Genomic DNA, 26,030 nt, shown 5'->3' with positions numbered 1-26,030 from the left:
CCTGTTTCCTCTTCCCCACTCCCCCTTCCTCTCAGCAGCAACACCTCTCCTGCTTTCCCACCTGCACTCTGGGCCCTGGGAAAGACCTGGTCGGGGAGCTAGGACCTAAGCCCTCTCTCCCGAACTAGCAGGTCCCTTGTCGCAGGCATCTTGCCACTGTGCCCAGACAGAGGCCTGAGGTCTGGCATGCTTGGGTGACTGGCCCAAAGCTGAGCGGAAGTCACTAGGTGTCCCAAGGGTATCCCTGCCCGGGTCATGGGGCCCAGTCCAGTGCCAGACACAGAGCCCTGGAGACTTAATGACAGGAAATGAGGAGGAGGAGGAGCCAGGAAAGGAGGAAGGGCAGGAATGCTACCCGGCCAGACCCCTGTGTCGGAACAAACAGTGCCTAAGTGCTGATGACTTCTTGTTGTTCATGTCAAAATGCCCAGGTCGTCCCAGTCCCTGCCCCAGCTCCCTTTGGTGCCCACAACCCAGGTTTCAGCACTGGTTCCTTCCTGGTATTATTCTGACCTAGGAGGGCACATTGCAGGGGGGGCATGCTCCAGGCCACGTGAGCAAGCTGGTCTTTCCTGTCCTACCCCAGGGGATGAGCACAATGGTCAGAAAATGCCCCTCTATGCCCACATGCAGGGGGCTCAGGACAGGATCTTAAGGCTTCTCTGTCATTTCACCAAGGAAAGCAGAAGCCCAGAGAGCTGAAGTAACTTACCAGAGGCACACAAGCACTTAGGAACAGAAGATTCTACTGATTGACTGCTCCCAATGCTGACCCTAGAAGTAGGTATTTGTATCCTATTTCACTGCTAGAGAAAAGGAGGCTCAGAGGTTGCATAACCTGCCCTCCAGTTGGTAATCACACTTGGCTCCAAAGTTCTCAGCGCTGCGCCCCACTGTCTCCTGTGACGCCTACCCCCAGCTTCCCCTGCTGTGTGGATACAGAGATAGCAGAAGTATTCTGCCCTCAGGAATGTTCCATGGGTAGGTAAGTTTGGAAAACATTGTGTTAAACAAAATTAGACAGCCTTGTTATGAGCTCCTCTATGCCCCTGGAATGTTCATGTGCATGGGAACCTCAGGGATGGGGCGAGGAGGGGCAGTGAGTGTCAAGTGTGTGTGCTCCTGAACCAGACATCTGGGTTCAAATTCTCGCTCTTGCATTATTATCTGATAGTGTGACCTGGTGCTGATTATTTAAACTCTCAGTGCTCCAGTTTCCTCATCTGTAAAATGGATTTGATAATAACAATACCCATCCCCTAAGGTAATTATGAGATCAAATGAGTTAATGATGTCAAGCATGCAGAGCAGTGCCCGGCACACAGTAACTGCTTAGTAAATGTTAAGTACAGTAACCTGACCAATAATTTCATGATGGGCACCTATTACCTGGACACAGTGAAAAAAAAAAAAAAATTCAGTTCTATGGCTGGCCCTGCACTTGATCGGATCACCCTGAGTGTCAGTTTAGTGGTTCTCAGTTGGAAAGAAGTGTGGGTCAAGGTCCTTGCCCTCCTCCTCCTCTCAGTCCTGAACAAGAAGGATTCATGGTGGAAGAGGAGGTGCTAGGTCCCCTGGCACTAACACAGTCGCCTACCCCACCCTCCCTCCCTGTCACTGAGTGTCAGAGCAGGGCTGGAGGGACAGGCACAGAGCCAGACAGCATGGGGACCTGTCAAACCAGTTCCCTTGGGCCATGGCTAAGGTCCCAGGCCAGGCTGTGCATAGTGGCCAAGGAAAGAGTGCATGGGGCGGGGATGCCATGGAGGTCAGTGCTGGACTCAGCAACTGGAGAAAAGTACTTCGGGGCAGTATGAGCATGGAATCCACAGCTGGACTGCCAGAATACAGTGCCCAGCTCTGCCACTTAGCAGCTCTGTCACTCAACCTCTCTGGGCCTCCATTTTCACATCTATAAAATGGGGACAATGACATTAGGACCCATTCCACAGGGCTGTTGTGAGCATCATTTGATATAATAAAGGTAAGGCTCGTAGTACCTAGGACATAAATACTATGTTACTATAAGCTACCACCATTATTTGCACAGGTTGGATGAAGTATGTTTTCTGTCTTAGACAAGAGGGCCACCTCCCCCCACGCAGTCACTCCTGGGCTTTCCTGAGCCTATGGAACCCACCAGAGGTCACCCTGATCTTGCCCTGCCCCCAGATATCAGATGAGATCTCATTTCTCCCTTATAATTTCCAAAGAAGATGTTCTTCATCCCATTCTAGTGTCACCTTTGCCATCGTTGGTAAGTTCTTTCTGTGTATAACCTCAAGTCCTCTTGTTGTTTTCATTTCTACTTGTCCTGGTTTAGAGACAGAAACAGCTGTCTTCAGACCTCTTCTTTGAGAGGTTGATGGGTTTTCCCCTGGGCTTTGTGAGAGGTAGGCATGTTCCAAATAATTCCCAGCCTTGTCCTGGAGCTGCAGTCTTAACCTCCTTCAACCAGTGTGTGCACACTCCCTGTGGGTACTTGTCCCCTCATGGGAGCCCTCCATGAGCCAAAGGCATCATCGAGAGGTGCAGCTTTACAGGCACCCAGAGCCCCTTCAACCTGGGCACAATGGACTGAAACCACCCCATCCCCCTTCCCTAGGGATGGGCATCAGGAGAGGGTGGGCCTCTAACAATTTAAGCTCCCTCCAGTTACCAACTCCACTACCCCCCACACCCACCTGGCATGGGAGAGGCCTTGATTCTGTGCCTTTGACCCCATTTACACTCCAGCAACCCTCACCCCCACCCTTCCGGCTTCCCCAGAAGGCCAGCCCTTCAATTCTGGGGCCTCAGGAGACAGTGTGGCGGCCTCCTCTGCTCCCTCCCAGACTTTGGATCCCAGGAGATCCTCCAGTGACCTCATTGTCCTGGTACCTGACCTTCCCCCTCCCATCCCCTACCTTGCCTCTACAAGCTGGGAAGGGGACAGGAAATGCACAAGTAATTATAGCCTGAGAGGGAAGGAGGGAGGGAGGGTTCCAGCCCACTGGCTCCAAGCAGTAGCTACTGCTGTGACCGACAGCCAAGGGGTAGGGGAGCAGGACCGATGGCCCCAGAGGCACCTATCAGGAAGTTCAGGGACAGAGGAGCTGAGGGAGAACTGGGATGGACACTCTCTCAATTCTGATTGCAAAGAGGACCCCCTCATCTTGAAAGGCCTTGGGTTTTCTCAATTCAGCCTCATGTTTTGGTACATAGAAATGGCACTTAGGCAAGGTAGGAGGAGGGAAAAGATGGTGGCGGTTCTACATGAAGAGCCTTGCTGATAAGAGATGAGCTCTCCCGGGTTTGTCACCGACTCCTGCCTCCCCTAGACCCCTTTACCTGGTACCATCCTCCCTGCCATACATACAAGTGGGAACATGCAGTGGTCACACAACTGACTCTCAGGTGAAGGGATACTATTAAGCCTGGGTGGTTGGAGAAAGCTTCCAACTGAACAGACTCTACAGTCATTATCCAGCCCCCTTTTCTCCTGAGCACCCCATTTCCCTGCTCCTGGTCCCTCTTTCATTCTTTTAGCTCAAGAGACTTTTTTCCCCACTGGCAAAAAGAACTTCAGGATCCTTGATTATCCATATTTCTTAGAATCCTCCTGAGTGCCCCCAAAGTCAGATGCCTGGCATTGTCCACATGATCCCAAGATCAAAAACCTGAATCAGCCCAGTTCAATTGCTCACTAAAGGAGAATGTTGCCACGGTGACATGTGAAGAGCAGTAACCAAGCTTACTTCACCTCCCACTTGAGCCAGCCCCCATATTTCCCACCCCCACCTGGAGAGAACACACAAGCACCTACTCAATGCTTGGCACACAAGGTGACAGATATGTTACAAGCTTTTTTTTTCTCTTTCCCTGTGCCCCGGTGTGGGTACTTGAGCACCACAGGCACACAGATACACAGGGTGCCGCTGTGTGAGCCACCCACACACACTGCAGCCACACTTCTCCACTCTCCATCCACACCAACTGCACCACACTGCACCCCCAGAGCAGAGCTGGACCACCAGCAGCACCTGACATGACGGTACAGACTCCCTCCAGTCCTGGTGACCTGGACAGGCAGAGGACACTCACCCATCGAAGCCCCTGGATGCGGCTGGGGCGCTGGTGCTCAAGCAGCAGCTGGTAGGAGCAGCTTCTGGGTCGATGCATCCTCTTCAGCACCATGTTGAGCAGTGTCCCCTCTGGCACCAAGTCAGGGAGGCCCCCAACTTGCGGTGCTCCCAGAGCCAGGTTATCCTCCACAGCGGGGCCCACCTGCCAGCGGCTCTCACCTGGCAAGCCCACCTGTGAGGGGGGGAGGAAGGTGGACAGCCATAGGCAGTGGCTAGGGCAGCTGGATAGCCACACAACTGCCCCAGGCAGAAGAAACACTTCCTTAGAGTCCTATGGACTGGTCAGGCGGAGGTGCTGCTACCCTGCCAGGAGCCGGGGGAGGGACAGGAAGACCTTCACCAGAGCCCGCTGGTCTGGCGCACTTAGGGGTCTCCAGCTGGCTTATTGAGAAGACCAGGCCCTCTGGAATTCTGCCCCACCTCACTGCTCCTGCCCCTGCAGGAATCTCCACTCCTTCCAGCCCGAGGCTATAGGCTCCTGGATCCCCCCAGAAATGCAGCTTCGGCTCAGATCCTCCTCCCCATTTCCCTCCCCCACCAAAACTCTCCCCCCTTAAACTCCCCACGGTGTTGGCTTCCTCTCCCGCCCACTCCTGCTCCTCCTCCCTGACCCTGACCCCACCTCACCCACCTTCATGTTCCTTCTCAAGCTCACACAGCCTTGCAGCCTCTAGCCGAGATTGGGGGATCGCGAGCCAGCCCCCCCCCCCCGCCCCGGTCAGTTCCACAGGGGTACCCTGGACGGGTGCCGGGTGCCGGCGTAAGTCCCAGGGGCAGTGAACAGGGCTAGTTCCGACCGGAACCGGCTCCGAGGACAGCAAAATGCAGGACTGGGTGCAGAGGCTTGTCTTGGGTGAGTAGAGGGTAGAGGGTGTGGGGGGAGCACCCCACACACACACCCGGGCCCAGCGACTAGGAGCCCCGAGCCTCCGCCTTCGTCCCAGACGAAAGAGCCAGCTGGCACAGGGCACTGAAGCGAGGCTGCCGCTGGCACTGGTCCGGCAGGGAGCTGTCACACCCCCTGCGCTGCCCGCCCCCTTCCCCTCCCTGGACTGGCCGAAGGGGTGGGGAGCAGCCGCTGGGCCTGACGGTGAGGGAGGGCGTAGGGGAAGGGGGCGGGCACTGGCGGGGGCGGGGTGGAGTCGGCACCCAGGGGTAAGTACAGTGGGCACCATCTGGAGCCCGGAGAAACCCTAGTGGGTAGGAAGGCTCTAGGGTGTGTGCAGGGGCAGCAGAGGCCGGGGTGTCGAGGTTGGGGCGGTGAGTGGCTGCACCGATCGCCACGTGGCCGGGAGGAGAAATGCAAACAAGGAAACCGAGGGAAGGGGGAGGGGGTGAGTCATTGCTGCCCCACCCGGGAGGGAAATCCGGGCTGGGGCCGCTTCCCGGCCGGGGGCGTCCTGCCTCCTGTTTCGATTCAGGGTCTCTAGCATCCCCGGGGAGGGACTGGGCGACTTTCCCATGGGGAATCCCGCTACTGAGCTTCACATCGTTGTGTTCCCAGACACACGCACCCGGCGCGGCGCGGGTGGGGAAACTGTGGCTGGAGGGGAAGGAGCGCGCTCCAGTTGTTCCATGGATGCATGGTGAGGGACAGAGTTAAGGCCCCAGTGGGGAGGTTGCGTTTCTGGCAGAGCTTTGTGGAAAGTGGGTTTAAGAGAGCCACGCCCCCCACCGCCGGCTTCCTTGTGGCAGGACAGGTGGAAGCTGAGACCTAGATTCCATCCTGCCAGACCAGCTGCGGACTAAGTACAGAAGCCCTCCACCTCTCCAGGCCTCAGTTTCCCCAGCCGCACAGGTAGCCAAACGCCACCCTCTGTTGCACTCATGCTCCGGAGAGGACAGAGACTGTGACCCTGGGACAGCGACTTCCGTGGCGCCCCATAATTGTAATTGCTCAGGACCGTAATAAGGGTTTAGAAGAAGGCTCACAACCCGCCCCCAGCTTTCTAGGACTTACTCCCTTTTTACCCCCTCTCAACCTCTTTCCCATTGCTGTTGAGCCTGTCGGTATTGGGGGAGAAACATCGCAGCATGCAGATCCCATCTGCTTTTGAATGCTGAGCTCCCATCCTCCACTGATGATTATTTTCTTGAAGCAGAGAGGGGAATTTTAATTGTAATTAAAATCTCAGTTTTAATGTGCATGTATATAAGCTTTTCCTCGGGAGCTTATTAAAATGCATGTTCCAACTCCCAAATTCAAATTCAGTTTTATTGGCCTGAAATGGAAAAATCTGTGTTTTGGACAAACATATGAGGTCATCTGAAGGGTCCACACTTTAAGAACCATGAGTAGAGTTTTTAATGCCCCTCCAGGGAGTGATGGGAGTCTGAAAATATCTCACCACAGATCCAAACCCACCCAACTACCTGGAATTTGGAAAAAGGAAGACTAGCTTGGATACTGGCAGAAAAGGATGATAGACTGGGGACTGGGAGTCTCAGGTATGAATGGGGAAAAGAGTTGGGAAGGGAGGGGGTAAAGTAATGAAGTTTCAGGTTGCTGGTGACAACCTGAAACTTCATTACTAGAAGTTCTTGCAGGAGTTGCCTGAGATTGTCAATGGAGTCAGAAAGTGTCCTATTCCCTATTTCTGCTGCCCCTGCTTTGGGCAAGTGGAAAAGATACCAGGTAAGTGAGGCAGGACACCTACTTACCTGTAGACCTTTCAGTAGAGCCACAAAAGCCAATCATGTCCCTTACAATCTTCCCAAGTGCGTTCCCTAACACTATCCTATAAAGTAGATACTACTACCATCACCTCCTTACATATGGAAAAACTGAGGCTCAGAAATAGGTAAAAATGAAACTGTTCCAAGCCCCCCCACACACACACACACACACAAACACGCACAGTCCTCTCTCCTGGGAGACTTAGAAAATGGCTTGAGTTCACTGGTGGCCTGGGGCCACCATAGGGATTGAACCTCCCATTTGTGTCACTTTTCTTGCAGCAGGCAAGGCCCCCAGCCTCCTGCCAAGGCAGGTGATGGAGCAGGGCTTTCCTTCTCTGCATGAGGACTGGACAATGGAGTTATTGCTCAGTAGATATTTGATTGAGGCTGAGACCTGAAGAAAAGCAAGAGACTGGGGAATATGTCTGAGGAAGACATCCAAGTCAGATGGTGAATCATCTTGGGGACCATCACGCCATGTCCTAGTGTAGCCTCCACCCTACGCTGACTGTCATTAGATGTCTGGCAGTTGTGTTAGACAGAAAAGAATTAATAACACTAGTAACATTTGCCAGGCCCTGTACTTGATACTTTCTATGCAATCACTAATTTAATTGTCACAACCAAATGTGATAGGTATTATTGTGATCCCACTTTACAGATGGGGAAGCTGAGCCTCAAAGAGATTAAATGACTTGCCCAATGGAAGTAATGGAGCAGTGAGTGATTCTAATCAAGTGGTTTTGAGTCTGTGTGCTTTACCAGTTTATAGTGCTACCTCAGAAACATTCTGACAGCTCCTACAAAGAAAAGCCCACAAATGGATAATGTCTCGACGCCCGAGTGCACTAGCTCCACAGGTAGGAGATGAATAAGCAGATAGTGGAAGCTATACAACACGCCCCCACCCCCAGACACTCTGTCCATGCAGTGAGCTCCTGTCAGAGCATGACTGTCCTCAACCCCTTCCCATCCCTTTAGGCAAGTGACAAGGGCCCATGGAATAGTCAAGAGAATGGAATGAGGAGGAGGACTAACAGGACCCTGGCTTTGACTCTGGACTACATTTCTCTCACCTTGACCTCTTCGCTCAGCTCTACACACATTAAGCCCATAACTTCCTGGATTTCCACAGGAGCCTTTAACTCCATTTGTCCAGAACTCCCTTCGGGCCCAAGGCCCCCTCCGCCTGCCTCGCTTCTCTTAGCTCTTGGAGACCCCCACTGCCTAAGCAAGGAACCTGATAGGCTAGGTCCCTCCTCCCACATCTAATCAGGTGCTAAGCCTGGTTGATTCAACCAATGGAACGTCTCTTGGGTACCTCTATTGTGCCTTTTTCCACTGAAAGTGCTGTAGCCTAGTTGTGGTCTCTTCCAGCACTTTCTATCTACAGCCTGCTGTGTTACTCTGAGGTACTTTGTGGACACCTTTTTATCCTCAGGACAACTTATTTGCAAGTGAGGAAACTAAGGCACAAAGCAGTGAAGTAACCTGCCCAAAGTCACACAGCTAGTAAGCAGTAGAGTCACACTCAGGGAATCTGACTACATAGTCATGTACTTCACCACAATTTTGTACCACAACCTCTCCCACTTCCATCCCTGATTGCTGCTCTCAGTCTTGCCTCCCCCAGTCATTCTCATGCTATGCCACAAGCATCTCTAAAGAATCTTTAATCTATTCAACAATATTTACTGTAGGTGCCAGGAACTCTGCTGAAAAACTGGGCAGGAAGATCCAGTTCTGAAGTTTCAGGAGCATAGAGCCTAAGGGAATTATCTTTATCCCAGTAACACACCAATCTCCCTCCCCAGTAGAGCGTGTTGCATAAAATAGGTGTTTCATTGCTATGAGTGGAATGAAATGAAGAGGAGCCACAAAAGTCAGCTGGTGCCTCGGTGGGCCTACAGACAGGCCGTGGAGAAGGGAGAAGGACTAGTTTTCCAGTTCATTTTCATGCTGTTTCCCTCCATCTCCCTCATTCCTTGCTACTTCCTTGCCTTCTATTCTTTTCTCTTTCTGTCCTGTGCTGCAGACTCTGCTCACAAGGTTCAGACGAGTCATTTGAGGTTGGTTGCTGGGATGGAGAGAGGTTGGAGGGAAGTTTTAACTAATAGACATCTGGTAGGACTGCAAAGAGTCAGTTTGGAGATGGAGGATGAAAGATCTGCTGCCAGCCTTTCCCCCTGATCCCTAACCTTCCCTCTTGGCCAGGGTTGAACAATGATGGGGAGAAATTGAGATGAGAAGCCAGGTATCCTCATCTGGACTCTACCTCCTGGCGACCTGGTCTAAAGCTCTCTGACTTTTGCCCAGGTTCCGGTTCACTTCATCTCCTCCCCTGCTCATTCCTGGGGTGGGGAGCAAAGGCAGGGAGCAGGTGTTGATGGGCATCAAGCCAAACCTTCCTAGGGATAACAGGCCACAGCCAGCCACTCACAAGCCACTGGTGACAGTGATCAGTAGCAGAGGAAAACTGGGTTCCTGCCTTTTCTTGGTGGGGGAGTGGGCAGGCTGGGGCTCATGGTGAGGGTTGAGGGCCAGCTGGGAGTTTGCTGAGGCCAGAGTGGGGAGGCAGTACACGAAGCCACTTTCCTGGAGACGCATTCTTCTGGCTGGTATGCAAGCTACCCATGTATGATAGGGGCAAGGATACAATCGCTGAATAGATCTGTGGTGGTTATGGTGGTGGCTGGAGGGCGGGAGAAAGCAGGAGAGCAGGAAAGAGGACCAGGTCTGGAGGTGCCCAAAAGGGGGAGCAGGCCTACCCCCTATGCAAATTTGGTGTTATGTGAAGGTGCAGATATTAATCACCACTTTCTCTTCTCAGCTTTTGCTTCTCAAGTAGTACGTGTGTGTGTGTGTGTGTGTGTGTGTGTGTGTGTGTGTGTGTGTGTGTCTCCCAAGTACCCAGGAGCCACTGCAACTGACCTTGAGTGGTCAGTTCTCTGGAACAGCTACTTCATTCCAGCTACGGCCACTGTCCCTTACACTCACTCCTAGCCTTCCATGCCCTTCCCCAACCTATACCAGTCCCCAGCCTTCTCCTGCAGCTGATGTACTAACTGTGTTACCAACTAACTCTTTACAGGGATCCCCCCTTCCCCCAGCACTGCACTCAAGCACTTCTATCCTCCAATCCATCCTGGGCCAGCAGCGTCTGTTCAGGATGCAAATTCTGCACCCTCCTGGCCTTCTAATTTCAGAGTCATGGCAGAGATGGCCGCAGGAGCCTGGGGGAGGGATCCCAGTAGGGTCCTGGCCCCAGCTCATGAGATACCCAGTTCTGTCTCCCAGGACCCGTAGGTCTGTATCCAGAGCACTGGTGGAGGTGGGGGGGAAGGGTGGGGAAGGACATGATTATCAGGCAATCAGGCCAGGAATAAGGGTGCCTTTCCAGCCTCACAGCAGACCTCAATCCCATCCCCAAATCCCACTTGGGAATTGCTGGGGCCAGAGAGGAAGCTGTGCAGTCCAAAGACTTCCTGGCACCAGACTCGCTGCCTATTTCCTCCTTCCAGAGAGGACCTTGTGAAAGACCAGGGGAGAGTGCAAAGAATAGGGAACAGGGGGGCTGGGGATAGAGCTCAGTTGGTAGAGCACTTGCCATGCATGCACAAGGCCTCAGGTATAATCTCAAGCACCACAAAAAAAAAAAAAAAAAAGAATGTGGATCCAGAGAGGGAAACAAAAAATAGTAGCCCAAAGAGGGAAACAGATTCAGGAGGGGAAGTAAATCTACAGTTCTGACTGAGAGAGACCTAGGCCACTCCTTCAATCTTTGTCTTGGGATGGAGAGGCAGCCCCAGCTGCTTAGACTTCTGACCCAGGGGGGAAGGAAATCCTTCCTGATCCCCAGCCTCCACCCTTCTCCTCAGGGCCTTCACCTCCAGTGGAAGTAGAGAGTCTGGTCTATGTGCCCCACTTAGGCACTGCAGGGGTGGCCTGAATCCTGGTCTAACCTTCCCTGCCTGCTCCAGTTCTGCCCAGACCTGGCCTTAGTGGAGGGGTCTGCTGGGCCTGAGAGCTAAGCAGCAGTAGTCAGCCTGGTCCTCTCCCCACACAAGGCCAAGCCTGTGTCATAATTCCCCCACAGGGCCCTATTTCCCTGCCCCATGTCTGGCACTCACCACACTGAAATTAAATGCTTGTGCACTATCATCTAGCGAATCCTTTCTGAGAATGTAAGCAGCCAGCAGGCAGAAACCGGCTCTGCTTTGCTTGAGGTTACATACCTGATTGGTCATTGCCTTTGTACGTTGAAGTCTGCAGTAAGGTTCCCTGAATTATAGGTCAACAGATTTCCCCTCTCCTGCCACAGGTCTTGCTCACCTCCCTGGTGGCTCCCTCAAGACCTGTCTTTCTTCCTGCTATTTTTCCACCCACTTCTTGGCCTATCTCCATTTCTTGTACTGCCTTAAGCCATCACTGGTCCATCCCTTCCTCCTCCAGGAAGTACCATGAGGTGTGGCCACCTGAACTGTACCTCTGGGGTGCTGTTCTTGGATGATGTAGCAATACGGTGATGCCTTATTGCTAGTCTTGGGGCACTCACCCATTGAGCCACATCCCCAGCCCTATTTTGTATTTTATTTATTTATTTATTTTTTTTTTTAAATTTTAACATTTATTTATTTTTTCTTAATTCTCGGCGGACACAACATCATTGTTGGTATGTGGTGCTGCTGGGGATCGAACCCGGGCCGCACGCATGCTAGGCGAGCGCGCTACCGCTTGAGCCACATCCCCAGCCCCTTGTATTTTATTTAGAGCCTGCCTTTCTTCACCCCCTTGTAGCCTCCAAGGAGTCACCTGCCCCAGGCTCAAGTCCCTGCTGAAGTGAACTGCCGGCTCTTCCTGTCCCCTCCTTTCCCCATCCAGCAACAACTACCCAGTGAGGGAGGAAGAGAACTGGATGACAGGTGAACCTGTGATTGGAGGATTCAGGCCAGGAGAATAAGGTTTCCCACAGAACTCCAGGAGAGGGGGTGCAGTTCTGAGCCCTAGCTTCTTCAAGCTGCTCTCCCTAGGCTGTGACTACGACTGTGATAGTATCCCCTTCCCTCTGATGCTCTTCTAGCTGTTACTCAAAGACCTGCTGCCTCTGCCCAGCATCTTTATACTCAGCATCATACCCTCTTCATGGGCCCTAGGCTGTCAGTGGACAGGCAGAGGAAGTGGGAGCTCAGTAAGAAACCAGACTCCCGGCAGTTTCACTCTATCCCTGAGAAGTGAGGAAATCCCCTTTTAGGGGCAGAAGACAACCCCAGTTCTGGGAAGGCACATTCTGGGGCCAAGATAACTGACTCCTAGATCTGGGTTCTTTTTGCAGCCTCAGAAGCTGGGCTGCATGGTGATGGAGGACTCCCTGCAGCCATCCAACTGCTGCTTCCCTCTGGGACAGTCTTTTCTGCTCTGTGGTCTACAGTTCTGACCTCAGGAGGAAGATGAACCTGCAGAAGGGGAGAAGATGGGCTGGGAGGAAACTCTACCTATGAGTCAGGCACAGTCTCAGGCCGCCACATCCAGGCTACTCTGCCTTGAACTCTACAAAGGTTGGGGAAGAACCAATGACCAGGAAAGGTGTAGGGAGAATATTGTGGAACTTATTAGCTAAATTTACACAGATTTTAGCCCAGCCTGCACAGTTGAGTTTGAAGGCACAAGGTTAGGAAATGCTGCCCCCTAGAGACAGGATCCAATAATTTTTATGGACTGCCTGCCATTATTTATTGCAGGGATATTTATTGGATTATCTACCTAGGCATCCACCCTGACATCCTTGGTACTAGAACTACAGAAGTGATTAAGGCAGGCCACATGGGGACTAACCATAACGATTTGCCTTAGAATGAAGGATTTCCTGAGATATGAGATTTTCATAGTAAAACTGGGAAAGCTTTCAAGGAGGTTGCAGTCTGTTGCAGATGGTGGGCTGGGTGGAAAGGAGAAATTCCCAAGACAGTTTCACAGAGTGGGGAATGCTATGGAGAGAGAACAAGGATGGCATCTTTAGGGGGGGAACATTTGAGCTGAGACTTGAATGATGAGAGACAAATCTTATAAGCCCTCAGAGAAGAGCTTTCCAGACACAAAGTACAAAGAGCCTGGCGCAGGAACAAGTATGGCACATTTGTGTGCCTGAAGTGAAGAGCAGGGTGAGGCTGGTTGGAGTGGGCAAGATGCTGACCAGTTTTCCCTAAGAGCTATGGGAAGCTCTTCGGGGATGGAAGCAGGGAGTTCCATGTTCTGAATGTAATTTTAGAAAGATCAGGCCAGCTTCTGGGTGAGATGGAACTGAAGGGAGGGAATGAGCAGAAGGACCAGGTAGGAGGCTGTTGCAAGTGGGCAGGTGATGATGTGATCGGATGAAGGTGGCAGTGGGGATGGAGAAAAAGGACAGGGAAGATCATCTAGATTTACTAGGACATTGGATGCGGTATGTGAAGGAATGGGAGGACTCAGGGGTGGCGCCTGGTTTGAACCTGTGGTCATGGTGAATAAGGACATGCCTCAGGGGACATCAGTAGTCCTTCTGTGTGGTATGAAGGAAGAGAGAGGGGGAAGTTCTGACAAGTCAAATAAACTCAATCAACAAGAAGACAGCTCAGGGCAGGTGTCCTTGACGTAACATTATGGGAGAAGATACATGTCTGGAATGTGGCTTTTTGTGGGGAGTGAGGAAGGAATTTCTTAGGAGGCAGAATGTCTGCAAATGGGAGTTAGAAACCTGTTTTAATGGGATGAGGACATAGCTCAGTGGTAGAAGTGTTTGCCTAGCATGCACAAAGCCCTGGGTTCCATCTCCAGCACCATTTAAAAAAAAATTCTGTATTAATATTGGTAAGGCCCAATTCAACTCTTTTTTGTGTGTGTGTGTGTGGAGGGGTACTGGGGGTTGAACTCAGGGGCACTCAACCCTAGAGCCATATTCCCAGCCCTTTTTTGCATTTTAGAGACAGGGTCTCACTGAGTTGCTTAGCGCCTCACCTGGCTGTTGCTGCAGCTGGCTTTGAACTTGAGATCCTCCTGCCTCAGGCTCCTGAGCTGCTGGGATTATAGGGGTGCACTACCATGCCCAGCTGGTGAGGCCCAATTCAAAAGTGTCTTCAGAAGGACTGCCGATTCAGTTAATCTATATAGAACCTGTTTAGATGACTTGAAATGGCATGAGGGATAATATTATAGGATAACAAGTTAGCTGTAACAAACAACACCCAAATCACAGGGGCTTAAAACCACAGAAGTTCATTACTCATTCAAGTTGCAGTTCAATGAGGTTCTAGGGAATGAAAGGGGGTGTTTATTCAGGGCTCTTAGACTCTTTCCATCCTGTGCTACCACCATCTTCAACATATGGCCTCTTTAAAATCATCACACATTGAAAAGAGGGACTGCAGGACATAAGGGAAATTGTCATGAATCCAGCTGGAAATGGCACATATTGCTTCTGCCTTCATTCTATTTCTCAGAGCTCAGTCCTGTGGCATCCATTCAACTACAAGGAGGCTTGGAAGTGGAGTTCAAATTTAGTAGGTCGCATGCCCAGAAGAGATCCACAGATATTGGTGAGTATTAGTGGTCTCTGCTGCAGACAGGGATAGTTGCTGTCATGTAAGGGATGCAGAGATATCTACCCTGGGATGGGACAGGTGTGTGCTCTTAGGAAAGGAAGTTGATGTGAGAAGACTTGTATGTGTGATAGCTCTACAGTCCATTCTTTCCCATTCCCATGGTCTCTCTCCAGATAAGATCTTAATTATCCCAAATGGCCTTGTAAAGGCTTTCTCCTCTATAATCTTCTTTTCCCATCAAATCTAACCTGGATGTCACAGTCTAGCTAATCTTCTGAAGACATTGCTTATTCCTGGTATGCATTTCAATATTGACAATAAACAATTTCAACAACAGCATTAATAATTTGTTGAGCCAGGTGTGGTGGCACACACCTGTAATCCCAGTGGTGTGGGAGGCTGAGACAGGAGGATCTGAAGTTCAAAACCAGCCTCAGCAATGGCAAAGTGTTTAGCAACTCAGTGAGACCCTGTCTCTAAATAAAATACAAAATAGGGCTGGGGGTGTGGCTCAGTGGTTGAGTGCCCCTGAGTTCAAGCCCCAGTACCCAAAATAATAATAATAATAATAAATGCAATAAAAAAAATTAGCTCCACAGTCACATTAGCCACATATCATGCACTCAGTAGCCACATGTGACTAGTGTAGAATGCAGATATAAACTGTTTCCTTTGTGGCAGAAAATTCCACTGGGCAGCTCTGAGTTAGGGAAATCTGTCCAGGGTCATACAGTAAATGGTGAAAATGGGCCTCTGATCCCATTTGAATCTCAAGCCTTTTAATAGCTGCTTACTGTTTCCACAATTAAAAAAAAAATCTAAAATACAAAATGGATCTTGTACAACCTGAGCCTAAACTACTGTTACATAATTGTCTTTTTTTTTGCACAATCTCAGACTCTAGCTCGTTTGCTTTCTCACTACTCTCTGATACTCCTACTATGTCCACTCAATATTTTTGCTGTCCTCCTTTCTGTTGGCCCGGCTAATGAATTCTTGCCTGACCTTTAGGTTCAAATAGCTTAAGTGTTTCTGGAATTGGCTCCCTCTTTCCCTTTTCTCCACCTCCACCTAATCAGTTCTGAGGCCCCTTGTCACCTCTTGATATGACAGCCTTCTGCTACTACTAATTACACTTTCTGACTTTTGTCAAGTACCTCTGATGTGCAAGGCAGTCTTCTCGGCACCCACTCCTCGTCACAACAACTTGAGGAGATATCACAGCTGTCTTCATCTAAGAGATGCAGTAACTTGTGCACCAGGAGTTGATCAGGTGTCCTGCTGCCCTCTGCATCTAGTCTTTCCTGGGCACTCTGCCCTCACACTGTTACTCTCTTCAGTATTTCTAAAGCACAGAGTTGTTACTCCCTCCACTACCACATCCAACCCAGCCCTGGGTTTGATCCCCGTTCACTCATACTCACCTATTCAGCAAATGTTTATTAAGGGATTATTATGTGCCATTCTTGTAGGTGTTGGGGGTTGGGGGGAAGGCAGGGGCAGAGGCCAAACAAGAGCCTTTCTAATCTCAAACCCACCACTGGAAACCTGAGTGTCTAGCCACAAACTTTCTGATAGTTTCTGAACCTGCCCTGTTATTCCTTCCCTCTGGGAGGTCATCACATGTGCCATTTCCTATGTTGTCGTCCATCCTGGCCAGCTCAGAAGGCATCCATGGCAATGTGCTCTGGACAACGGAGTTCACCCTCACTTCTGAACAACCAGTAGCTCCTAAAGTGCTGAGTGCTTAGTTTATTGCCTTAAAATAGCTTCTTATTAAAAAAAAAAAAATACACTCTCAGATTCAATATGTAATAGGCAAATTAGGATTTGGACTTAATGTTTTTATTTTTTGTTTTATTCTATTTATTTATTTTTGGTATCCAGGAATCGAACCCAGGGAGGCTTAATAACTGAGCCACATCCCCAGCTTTTTTTGTATTTTATTTTGAGATAGTGCCTTGTTAAGTTACTTTGGGCCTTGCTAAATTGCTGAGGCTGGCTTTGAACTTGTGATCCTTCTGCTTCAGCCTCTGGAGTTACTGGGATTACAGGTATATGCCACCGTGCCTGGCTAATTTTTTTTTTTTTTAAAGAGAGAGTGAGAGAGGAGAGAGAGAGAGAGAGAGAGAGAGAATTTTTAATATTTATTTTTTAGTTCTCGGCGGACACAACATCTTTGTTGGTATGTGGTGCTGAGGATCCAACCCAGGCCGCACGCATGCCAGGCGAGCGCGCTACCGCTTGAGCCACATCTCCAGCCCACTAATTTTTTTTTTTAATTTTTAAAAACAATCTTCAAATTAATCTGAAGTAATGCAAAGGTAATTTTTACTAGTTTATATCACTCATTTGACAATTAAGCATGTCCAACTAGGTTCCCTGTGTGTAATCCCCTTTATTATTATTTAATTCTTTATTCACTCATACTCACCTATTCAACAAATGTTTATTAAGGGATTATTATGTGCCAGACATTCTTGTAGGTGTTGGGGGTGGATGAAACTTGCTCATGGAATTTACCTTCCAGGAAGATGTGGTAAGCAGAATAATGGCTCCCCCAAGATGTCAACATTATGATCCCCACAACCTGGGAATATGTTATCTTAACTGGCAAAGGGATTTTGTTAATATGATAAAGTTAAGAATCTTGAGATGTGGAGCTTTTCCTGGAGTAATTACTGGGGTCCTCAATCACAAGGAAAGGTGGGAAGAAGACAGCCACAAGTCAAGGCCTGGGGGCAGCCTCCAGAAGCTGCTGAAGTCAAGGAAACAGATTCTCCCCCAGGGCCTCCAGAAGTAAGGCAACCTGACAGTCCCTTGATTTTAGTCCAGTGAGACTCCTATTTGTATTTCTAACCTACAAGATGATAAAAGTTTGTGTTCTTTTAAGCCACTATATCTGTGGTAATCTGTTAAAGCAGCAAGAGGAAATGAGGACAAGGAGTACTGGTTACCTATTTTGCCCGCAGGTCTGTGATGAGCCTCCCCAAGTAGACTTCAAGTATTCCATGGCCGAGCCCTGGTTACGCTTTGACTCTCTCGCCAGCTCCCAGCATGAGCTGGGCCCACAGTGAGAGATCAGGATACTGCTGTAGATTCAGGCTCTACTGTGGCATCCTCTAATTCCAAATGTTGGGGGGGGGGATGTTTAGTGGGATTTGGAGGATGAGAATTGTGAAGACAAAAGGAAAGGGGAATTTTAGTGAAGATAATGTGTTTGGGGTTAGAAGGTGACTTTGGTGTGTGGAGGAATCTTCTGAAATGTACAAAAGTCTGTGGGAAGGGAACTTGGTTGATAGGAATGTGAGTGGGATAAATTACTACTATATTCACTAATTTTTCTTTTTCTTTTTTTTGGCGGGGGGTGGGGGGTGGGGGGGGTGGAGTGCAGATTATTGAACCCAGGGTCTCACACACTGAGCTCTACCACTGAGCTGCAACCCAGACTTCCATATGTAAATCCCAGCACTACCCCCAGATGTGTGTGTGTGTGTGTGTGTGTGAGTGTGTACATACACACTCATAACACATATATGCTGGGAATGGAACCCAGAGCCTTGCATGCTAGGCGAGTGCTCTACCACTTAGTTACACCCCCAGCTATTTAGTTATTTACTTAGTTAGATAGTTAGTTAAGTTTGTTCGTTATTTTTGAGACAGGAACTCACTAAATTGCTGAAGCTGACTTAGAACTTGCAATCCTGCCTCAGCCTCCCTAGTTGCTGGGATTACAGGCATGTATACATTAATTCTTAACGAGAAACTGCAGTCTTAACTTTAAATGAGAATGCACCTCCTATTCAGAGATATTTTTAATTTAAAACGTAATCACCGAAGTTGGTTTGTTCAAAGGCATATTGGGCGCCGCCAAGGCCCAACTATCCTGACTCGGTAGCTCAGTCTGGGAATGAGTAGAGGAACCTGCCCTTCCAGCAGACACCCTTCAAGCGATCAGGTGGTTTGTCAAATCCCGGGTGATGCGGTCGTCGTTCGCGGCGCGGGCGGCCTCCGGCCGGGGAGGGCGCTGTGCCGGCGGCGCCGGGGGCGGGCTGGGGCGGAGCGCCGGGTGCCGGTGGCTCGGGCTCCGGCTGGGGCTCCGGACCCTGCACCTGTGACTCGGCCACGTTCGCGCTCCGTCCTCCTGGCGCCGCAGCCCCATGGCCCCGTCCCGGCTGCAGCTTGGCCTCCGTGCCGCCTACTCGGGCATCAGCTCGGTGGCCGGCTTCTCCATCTTCCTGGTCTGGACGGTGGTCTACAGACAGCCAGGAACTGCGGCGATGGGGGGTCTCGCAGGTACCCCGGGGCGCTTGGGGGACGCGCGGGGGGCGCGGGCCCCGACTCGGGGCAGGGCGGGCGATGTCAGCGGCTCTCCGCGGCTCCTCCTCGATGGCAGCCGCTGCAACAGGAGCTGGCAGGGTGTTTACCCAAAAGCTGCCGTTGGCAGCGCAGGCCCCGTGCGGCCCGGGCTCCTGGGCATCTCTGGTGCCTCCGGGACCCGATGTCCGCCAAGCCGGCGCAACCCGATGTCCGCCAATGGCCCACCCCTGCCGATGGCACGATCCTGCTCCCTACCCGCCAGCTCTCCTCCCAGTTGCCCCACGACAGCGTTCTTTGCGCGCCGGGCTGCTTGGCTGGCCACTGCCTTCCACCGCTGAATGGGAAGACCCCTTGCCCCGCAGCACGCATACACTCATCCTGGAGGATCCTCGCTGCTCCTGCGCTCTTTATAATAAGTGGGAAAGGAAGAGGGCTGGGCGAGGACGCGCGTTCCTGGGGAAGCTCTGCTTCTTTCCAGTGTGGATCCCCAACCCAGCAGAGCCCCAGCTCAGCGGAGAGCAAGAGTACTGTTTTAGGGATCTGATGCTAACTGGACATTTTTTTTCCACCCACTTTGGTGCCTCTTTGCCACAGCTTGTGGGTTCCTTGGCCAAGGTCTGCCAAACCCCTGAAGACCCCATTTTTTTGTGTCTCAGGCTATCAATGTGCTGGCAGAGGCCCTGTGCTCAACACTGCTCTGTTCTTAACTGTGCAACTTTGGGCATGTGATTTGATCTCTCTGTGTTACAGAATTGGTGTGAAAATGAAAAATATTATTTCTATTTGCTAACATTTTTTGATGCTTTCTTTGTGCCGGGCATTGTGTTAAGCAGTCTATCTCCATAATCTCATCTCATCCTTACATTTGTCCAATGATGAAGCTTTAGTGTTATACCCATTTTACAGATAAGAAAAACAGGCTTAGAGTAAATCTCTTAACTAATGTTATAACAGTTACATGAAATAATACGTGTGGGAAAAGGACTCTGGAAAAATGTACACACAGGATAATACTTTTACATATGATGAACTTATTCCATTATGAAAATCCTCTGCCAAAAGTCCTTAAATGGAATAACTAAAAATAATAATTTACTCACTATCACTGAGCTTTCACTGAGCGCCATCCTTGGGTAGAGAAGGAACATTTTTTATAAGAGGGTCATATGTCGTCAGGCCTAGGCCATGGCAAGCAAGGCACTGGGGTCACCAGGAAGGGGCAGGTGAATTCCCTGGCAGGAATGTTCACATGCCTATCCGGATACCCTACCTAAGGGGTCCTGTCCCTCAGTTATCCACAGAACCCTGGCTCCTCTCTCTCCCCCATCCCCTCCCCATATTTCCTATTGGTCCTGCTGATCTCTCCTTTAGAAGGCTCTGCCAGCCCCCAATGACTGTGTTGCTGAGACCTCAGATAAGCAGAATGTTTGGCAGAAGGAGGGAGGGCCATTCCAGGGATCCAAGCTGAGTGTGTTGAGAGTTTGGCCTGTGAAAGTGGAGGTGAGCCCACATCTAGCCATGTGACCTTGGGATGTCAGTGCCTCCTGGGCCTGGGTTTCCTCATATGGGAGGAGTGGGAGGAGATGCCCCTGAAATACATATCTGACTCCCCTCTAGGTCTAAAATGGCACAATGCTGCTGTTCCCTCCCTGAAGCTTTCATCTCCAGCTGTGGAAAAGGCTCTGTCTTCTACTCCACAGGGAGTCGCCCAGGGTTTCCTTCTGACCCAACCGCTGCTCTCTCCCTACCCCAGGCTTCTCTGGGCCTCCGAGGCAGCCAGGTGTGGATCTGCATGAATTCAGGGAAGGGCGCCAGGGCAGCAGTCAGCTGGAGTAGGGTCCATCTCCCTGGCAGTCTGAACTTTGACAACCAAAGGTGGCCACGTAAAAAGCCAGTCTGCTTGATGACAGCTGCAGAGGCTGATAGAGGGGTGGAGGCCACACCTTCCCCACCCTGAGTGGGTTGAGAGGTCTGCAGCTAGCCAGCCTTCTTCCTCTTTTGGTGTGAAGAGTCAGCGGGTTTTTGACTGGATGTCCTCCACTTCTGACTTGATGTTTTGTGGCCCGAAAAGTTGCTGAGTCACTGGAGAGCAAGCCTCAGGGTTCTCTGTCCTGTGCTGGGCCAGGCGGGGCTGATTGGGCATGCCAGCTTTTGGGCCTAGTGGGCAGAGAGTTTGGGGATGGGGAGACACTGATGCTGTTTTCCTGGAGAGGCTGTTGGATTCACCTGCTCCTGCTTTGCTGTATAAACCCCAGGGAAACACACAGGTGCTTGCCCGAGGTCTGCTGGACCAAGCGAAAAGAAAGAGGAGAAAATTTGCCACAGGGGTCTAAAACAGCTGCTGTGCTTCCCACTTGACCTGAGTGAGAGGAGCCCTGAGCTCTGGGCCTCTTTTCTCCCCAGGGCAAGGAGAGAGAGCCCGAGTGCGCAAACAGGCCCTGACCCTGGTCATGTCCTACCTGTCTGTTTGTACCTATGACCTTCCTCGATGTCTCCTGGCTCCTCACCTCCAGCCCTGAAGCTGGGGATACTGTCACTGAACACCCCTGTGAGCCCAGGGGCCAGGCAGGAACAAGAGTCAGGTCTCCCAAGGGCTTACACTCATGTGGGGTTGGGGACTTATCCCAAATCTTCCCTGACTTGTGCAGATAAGGCTCTCTATGGTCCCAGAGTATCCTAGGGAAGCATGCAGGGTGGAGGGACCATTGCCTCCTTCCTGAGAGGGGACCAGGGAGGGACACTATCTTTTGAGGACCACTCAGGGAGACTTGATGGGGATAGTCTTTCTTCAAGAAGGGTGGTGAGGCTGGGCACAGTGGTGCATGCCTGTAATCCCAGCACCTCAGGAGGCTGAGACAGGAGGATCATGGGTTTAAAGCCAGCCTCAGCAATAACGAGGCACTAAGCAACTCAGTAAGACCCTGTCTCTAAATAAAATACAAAATACACTTGGGGATGCGGCTCAGTGGTTGAGTACCCCTGAGCTCCATCCCCAGTAACCCTCCTAAAAAAAAAGAAAAAAGTGAGAGCCAGGGTGGGTGGGAACGGGCCTGCCTCCAGGATCAGCATGTGCTTATCTGTGGAGAGTCTGTATGCAGGGCTGGAGCAGGGTTGAGGGGAGATGGCAGGTGGATAAAGTTGTGTGTGCTTATTAACAAAGAACACCCCAAAACAGCCATCTTCCTTTTCTTCCCGCTGTCTGCCCTTTTTGGTATATAAGGGGTAAGACTTTGCAGCGACCTGCTGGTCATGGTCAGTGAACTAAGAGATGGCATCCTCACAGTTCCCTACTTCAGCATTTTCTAACCCAGAAATTGCTGAGTCACAGAGGATTTGCTCTGACCTCCTTATTTCCTCCTTAAGCTGACTTCCAGAATTTTCTAGTGGGGAAGGGTATTAGAGCTCATCTATTGCCTGCATGGCATGAGGAGAGAGGATATAGGGGCCTGTTACACACAGGTGCCCTTCTGATACTTTTTGAATGTGCTTAGTGCCAACACGCCTCATCCCCGGGGCCCTTAGAAAAACCAAAGAGCTTCCCCAAATGAGGCCTTTGGGTGTCTGTGCGAGGAGCCAGAGAGACTTCTGGGACAGATGGCTGCCAGAAATCCAATCACGTAGGATCAAGCCAAAGCCATGGATTATTATTCTATCTATGGCAAGCCTATCCAGCCTCCTGTGTAGGCAGGATGGAGACCTGCTGATCGTGGTCCACCTTGATCTCAGGGGTGGAGAAGGCCATGTTCCAGGCCCCCAACCCTGGAGAAGGTTGAAGGTAGTCAGGGGCAGCACTGAAAGTTTATTGAGTCAACAGGGTGGGAGGGGAAGCTGCAGAGTAGGTGGGTCTCCACCCTCCTATGGTGGAACCCTGGGGCCCCCCTTTTATCTAAACTGGCAGGACCACAGGGTTTACCCATTTTTAGAAGTGGGAATACCGAAGCTCTGGGGCACTAGAGCACCAGGCCCCAGCTTTCTTGGCTTGCAGTCTCAGAGTTTTATCCCTCACTAGGCTGCCCAAATTTTGACAGACAGCTGAATTGGTTACCACAGCGTAGCTCCAGGATAACTAGCTTTGCCCTGCCTTTCTCCTCTAACTTAAAAAAAAAAAAAAAATGTGAAATATTTCAGGCACATAAAAAAGGGTAGCACATTTAATAAACACCATTACACTCCCCACCCAGCCTAAGAAATGAAGTATCAGCTAGAGATAATCACTTTCCCACTCAGATGCCTGGCTTTCCTGTACGCATACGGGAGACTGCTATGCATGAAATGCGTGCTGCTCCCTGTTTGAAAGATCTCCTGCCTCAGCTGACTCCCTCAGCCAGCCAGCTGAGTGCTTGGCAGCTGGTTCTGTCTTCCATTGCTAGGACCCCGTGGCCCTGTTCCGGACCCTTGCCAGTGGAATTGATATTTGTTCCACTCTTTGGGTCATGCCAACAGGCACTGCCTGGTACAGAGGCTTGCTGTGTTCTATTGTATTGGCTGAGTAGCAGATGGCCTCCTTGAGGGAAACTGGAAGGACATCCAGGCCAGAGGGCAAGCCCAGGATAGGCTCCAGAGTGTTGGGCCTGTCCTTTGCTGCAAACTCAAAAAACAATAGACCTAGCCAAGATCAAGAAGGTCTCTTGGGTGCTAGGTGGTCCTGGGAGCCTCCGGGCTGGACTTCCTCTAGGAATGCAGAAAGTCTGGGAAGAGCCCTGCTGCCCAAGAGCTCTGCTATAGGTCCTGAGCCTTGGTGATCAAGATGCAGGAAGAGCATGGGGGGTAAGGGACTCTTTCCTCCAGGTAAGTAGTGGGAAATGCTCAGAAAGCAGGCTGGACTGCCACAGTTCTCAAACTTTCTGGTGTTCGGATCCCTTTATTTAAAACTCTTGAAGTAAAACTCAGAGCAAATTTAATGTGAGTTCTATCTATTGATATGTACCATATTGGAAATCAAAGCAAATGTTTTTATGCATTTTAAAGTCATAATAAAAAAATTTTTTCAGAAAGATACTCATGTTTGCAAAAAAAAAAAAAGAGGAATGGCATTGATTTATATTTTCACAAATATCTTTACTGTCTGGCTTCTTAGAAAGCAGCAAGAGTTTCATGTACTTCTGCATTAAAGTTGTGATGTCACACTCCAGGGAAGACTCCACAGTCATGGGGTTGTGAGAGCATAAAGACCTGTCCTTTCAGTATTATGCAAATAGGCCTGGCCTAGTGAACCGGAAGACTCCTAGGATCCTGGAGTCACTGGGCTGGAGTAGGGTGAGGAGAGGGGGCTGCATCATGGTGGGCAGGTTCGCAGGTTATTCTGACAGAGTTTGTCCCCCAGGTGTGCTGGCGCTATGGGTCCTGGTGACGCACGTGATGTACATGCAGGATTACTGGAGGACCTGGCTTAAGGGACTACGTGGCTTCTTCCTTGTGGGCATTCTCTTCTCGGCCGTCTCCATTGCTGCCTTCTGCACCTTCCTCACATTGGCCATCACCCGGCACCAGAGTAAGGGTCCACCAGGGAGAGCAGGGTGGATATGGGTGGAGAAAGCCTAGGAGTAGACCCTAAGGTTCCAATCTTGGTTCCACAATTTATATCCAAGGGACTGGGCAAATCACTTAACCTCCCCATGCGTGGGTTTTCTTATGTTTAATGTGAGGAGAATAAAAGTCCCTGCCCCTGAGGGAGACGGTGTGAAGTGTTGAGCATAGAGCATGGCCCATGTAAGTATCCTCCAGAATGGTTATTGACACCATTTAGTCTCGCCCATCTCTGAGAAGGGTGCGCCCTCTAGTGGCTGTAACAGGAAGTGGACAGAGGCCCCGCCCCCTGCCCCTCTACAGGCTGATGCACAAACAACTTGCAAGTGGCCTGGGGTATATACATGGTACAAAAGCAGACTGTGAGATACAGACCTGTGACTGGCCAGCCCTGGCCTTCCCTCATCTCCATGGCTTCCTGCCTGCAAACACTGGAGAACTCTTAAGACTTCCTACCCGCTTCAGTCTTCCTATAGGACTGGAGTGGCAAGAGGTACAGGGATGTTTAGTGGGAAGGGAGACCAGCTGGGGAGTAGTCACCTAGTCACAATTGGGTTCTTCTCCTCTGCAGGCCTCACAGACCCAACCAGCTACTACCTCTCCTGCGTCTGGAGCTTCATTTCCTTCAAGTGGGCCTTCCTGCTCAGCCTCTACGCCCACCGATACAGGGCCGACTTTGCCGACATCAGCATCCTCAGTGATTTCTGACCCAGGGAATGAGGTCACTGTGGTCCGGGGGGCCCTCAGGACCTGGACTTGGCCTTTGAGGCATCAGGAGGCTCTGCCCCCACCCCCTGGGGACCCAGAACTGTGTCAAAAGGAACATAGCAGTTTGAGTGCAGTTTCCCGGGAAACTGCCTGGTCCCTTTGGGGGGGAGACCTGGGTGCAGTGGAAAGGAGGTCCAGCCAGGTAGCTCATCGGCCTGGCTGGAGGGCAGCTTTAGACCTTTTCAAATGGATCTATTTTCTTAGCACTTGGTGAGCAATCTTTGTAAGTAGGACCAGGGCAACGAAGTCAAAGGGTCAAGGGTAGGACCGTGAGGCCTTGACCTATGCCTGGTGCCAAGGGCTAGGGGCAAGTGGTTTGGTCCCTGCCACTCCAGGCCCTCTCCCTGAGGCTGGGGGCGGAACCTGGTGAGGTCACATCAAGGGAGAAATCGCTAATGGAGACCTCTCGCTTCCCACCCCAGCACCCCAACCTGTTATTCCTCAAGGGTCAAGTAGCTGAAGTTATCAGTCATAGGCAACTTTTGGCTCTTTCCCCAAAGCCTGGGGAGTTGAGTGAAGAGTTCTGTGTCCTTCTTCCCACCCTTTCTCCCAGAGCTGGACTTCTGAAAGTACACTATAGCCAGACCCATTCTCCCCTCCACCCCCTGTCACATGCACACATCTACACACCCCAGAGCAGGCCTGTTTGAACTAAGGGCCACAGGGATCACACTCCTACCCCCAGAAGGGTATTGGGAAGTGGGTAACACGGTGCAGGCTGAAAAGGAGCCCTAGACCTTGTGATTCCTCCTGTTCCTCATTGCACCAGACTAGCCCCAGCCATGAGACCTTCTCCCCCAACTCCAGCCCCTGCTCACTGCCCTTCAACTAGAGCTTTTATCTTTCTAAATCTCTCTCCTGAATCTCCCTACACTGGCCCAAGGGCTCACCTAACTTGGGAGGGAAGGGGCTGTTACATGTATCTTTTTTATATTAGGTTGCCATTTTGCACGTCTCCTCCTTCTCCACTGCCCCCAGCTCTTTGCCTTATCTGTGTCACTGTCACTTTAGCGGAAATACAGCGGCCATTTATATCAAA

General features: G+C 50.8%; 2 protein-coding genes across 9 annotated transcripts in view; one reads left to right on the top strand and one right to left on the bottom strand.

Moving 5' to 3' along the window:
* Rapgef3 (Rap guanine nucleotide exchange factor 3) overlaps positions 1-4,896 on the bottom strand; it is a 23,253-nt gene extending 18,357 nt beyond the window's left edge. For 4 of the 5 annotated variants that reach the window (XM_078014814.1, XM_078014815.1, XM_078014816.1 and 1 more), the window contains exons 1-2: positions 4,756-4,896; positions 4,084-4,296 (exon numbers count right to left, since the gene is read on the bottom strand). In XM_078014814.1, coding sequence (XP_077870940.1) covers positions 4,084-4,296; positions 4,756-4,761 — 219 coding nt within the window. In that variant the 5' untranslated portion in view covers positions 4,762-4,896. Of the gene's footprint in view, positions 1-4,083; positions 4,659-4,755 lie in introns of those variants that run through there. The other variant, XM_078014818.1, reaches the window with a different exon arrangement.
* Slc48a1 (solute carrier family 48 member 1) lies at positions 4,837-26,030 on the top strand. Of its 4 annotated transcripts, XM_078014819.1 has the most exons (7): positions 4,837-4,977; positions 6,478-6,572; positions 11,601-11,725; positions 12,136-12,358; positions 14,276-14,371; positions 24,021-24,188; positions 24,795-26,030. In XM_078014819.1, the coding sequence occupies exons 4-7, from the start codon at positions 12,274-12,276 to the stop codon at positions 24,929-24,931; spliced, it is 486 nt and encodes a 161-aa protein (XP_077870945.1). In that variant the 5' UTR covers positions 4,837-4,977; positions 6,478-6,572; positions 11,601-11,725; positions 12,136-12,273; the 3' UTR covers positions 24,932-26,030. The 4 variants fall into 4 exon arrangements, with proteins under 4 accessions (XP_077870945.1, XP_040136700.2, XP_077870946.1 ...); XM_040280766.2 differs by lacking the exons at positions 11,601-11,725; positions 12,136-12,358; XM_078014820.1 differs by lacking the exons at positions 6,478-6,572; positions 11,601-11,725; positions 12,136-12,358 and having other exon boundaries at positions 4,842-4,977.

Source organism: Ictidomys tridecemlineatus, chromosome 6, assembly GCF_052094955.1.
Source record: "Ictidomys tridecemlineatus isolate mIctTri1 chromosome 6, mIctTri1.hap1, whole genome shotgun sequence".
In the NCBI taxonomy this organism is placed as follows: Eukaryota; Metazoa; Chordata; class Mammalia; order Rodentia; family Sciuridae; genus Ictidomys; species Ictidomys tridecemlineatus.
The sequence above is the reverse complement of the archived record's forward strand: the minus strand, read 5'-3'. Positions and strand labels throughout refer to the sequence as shown.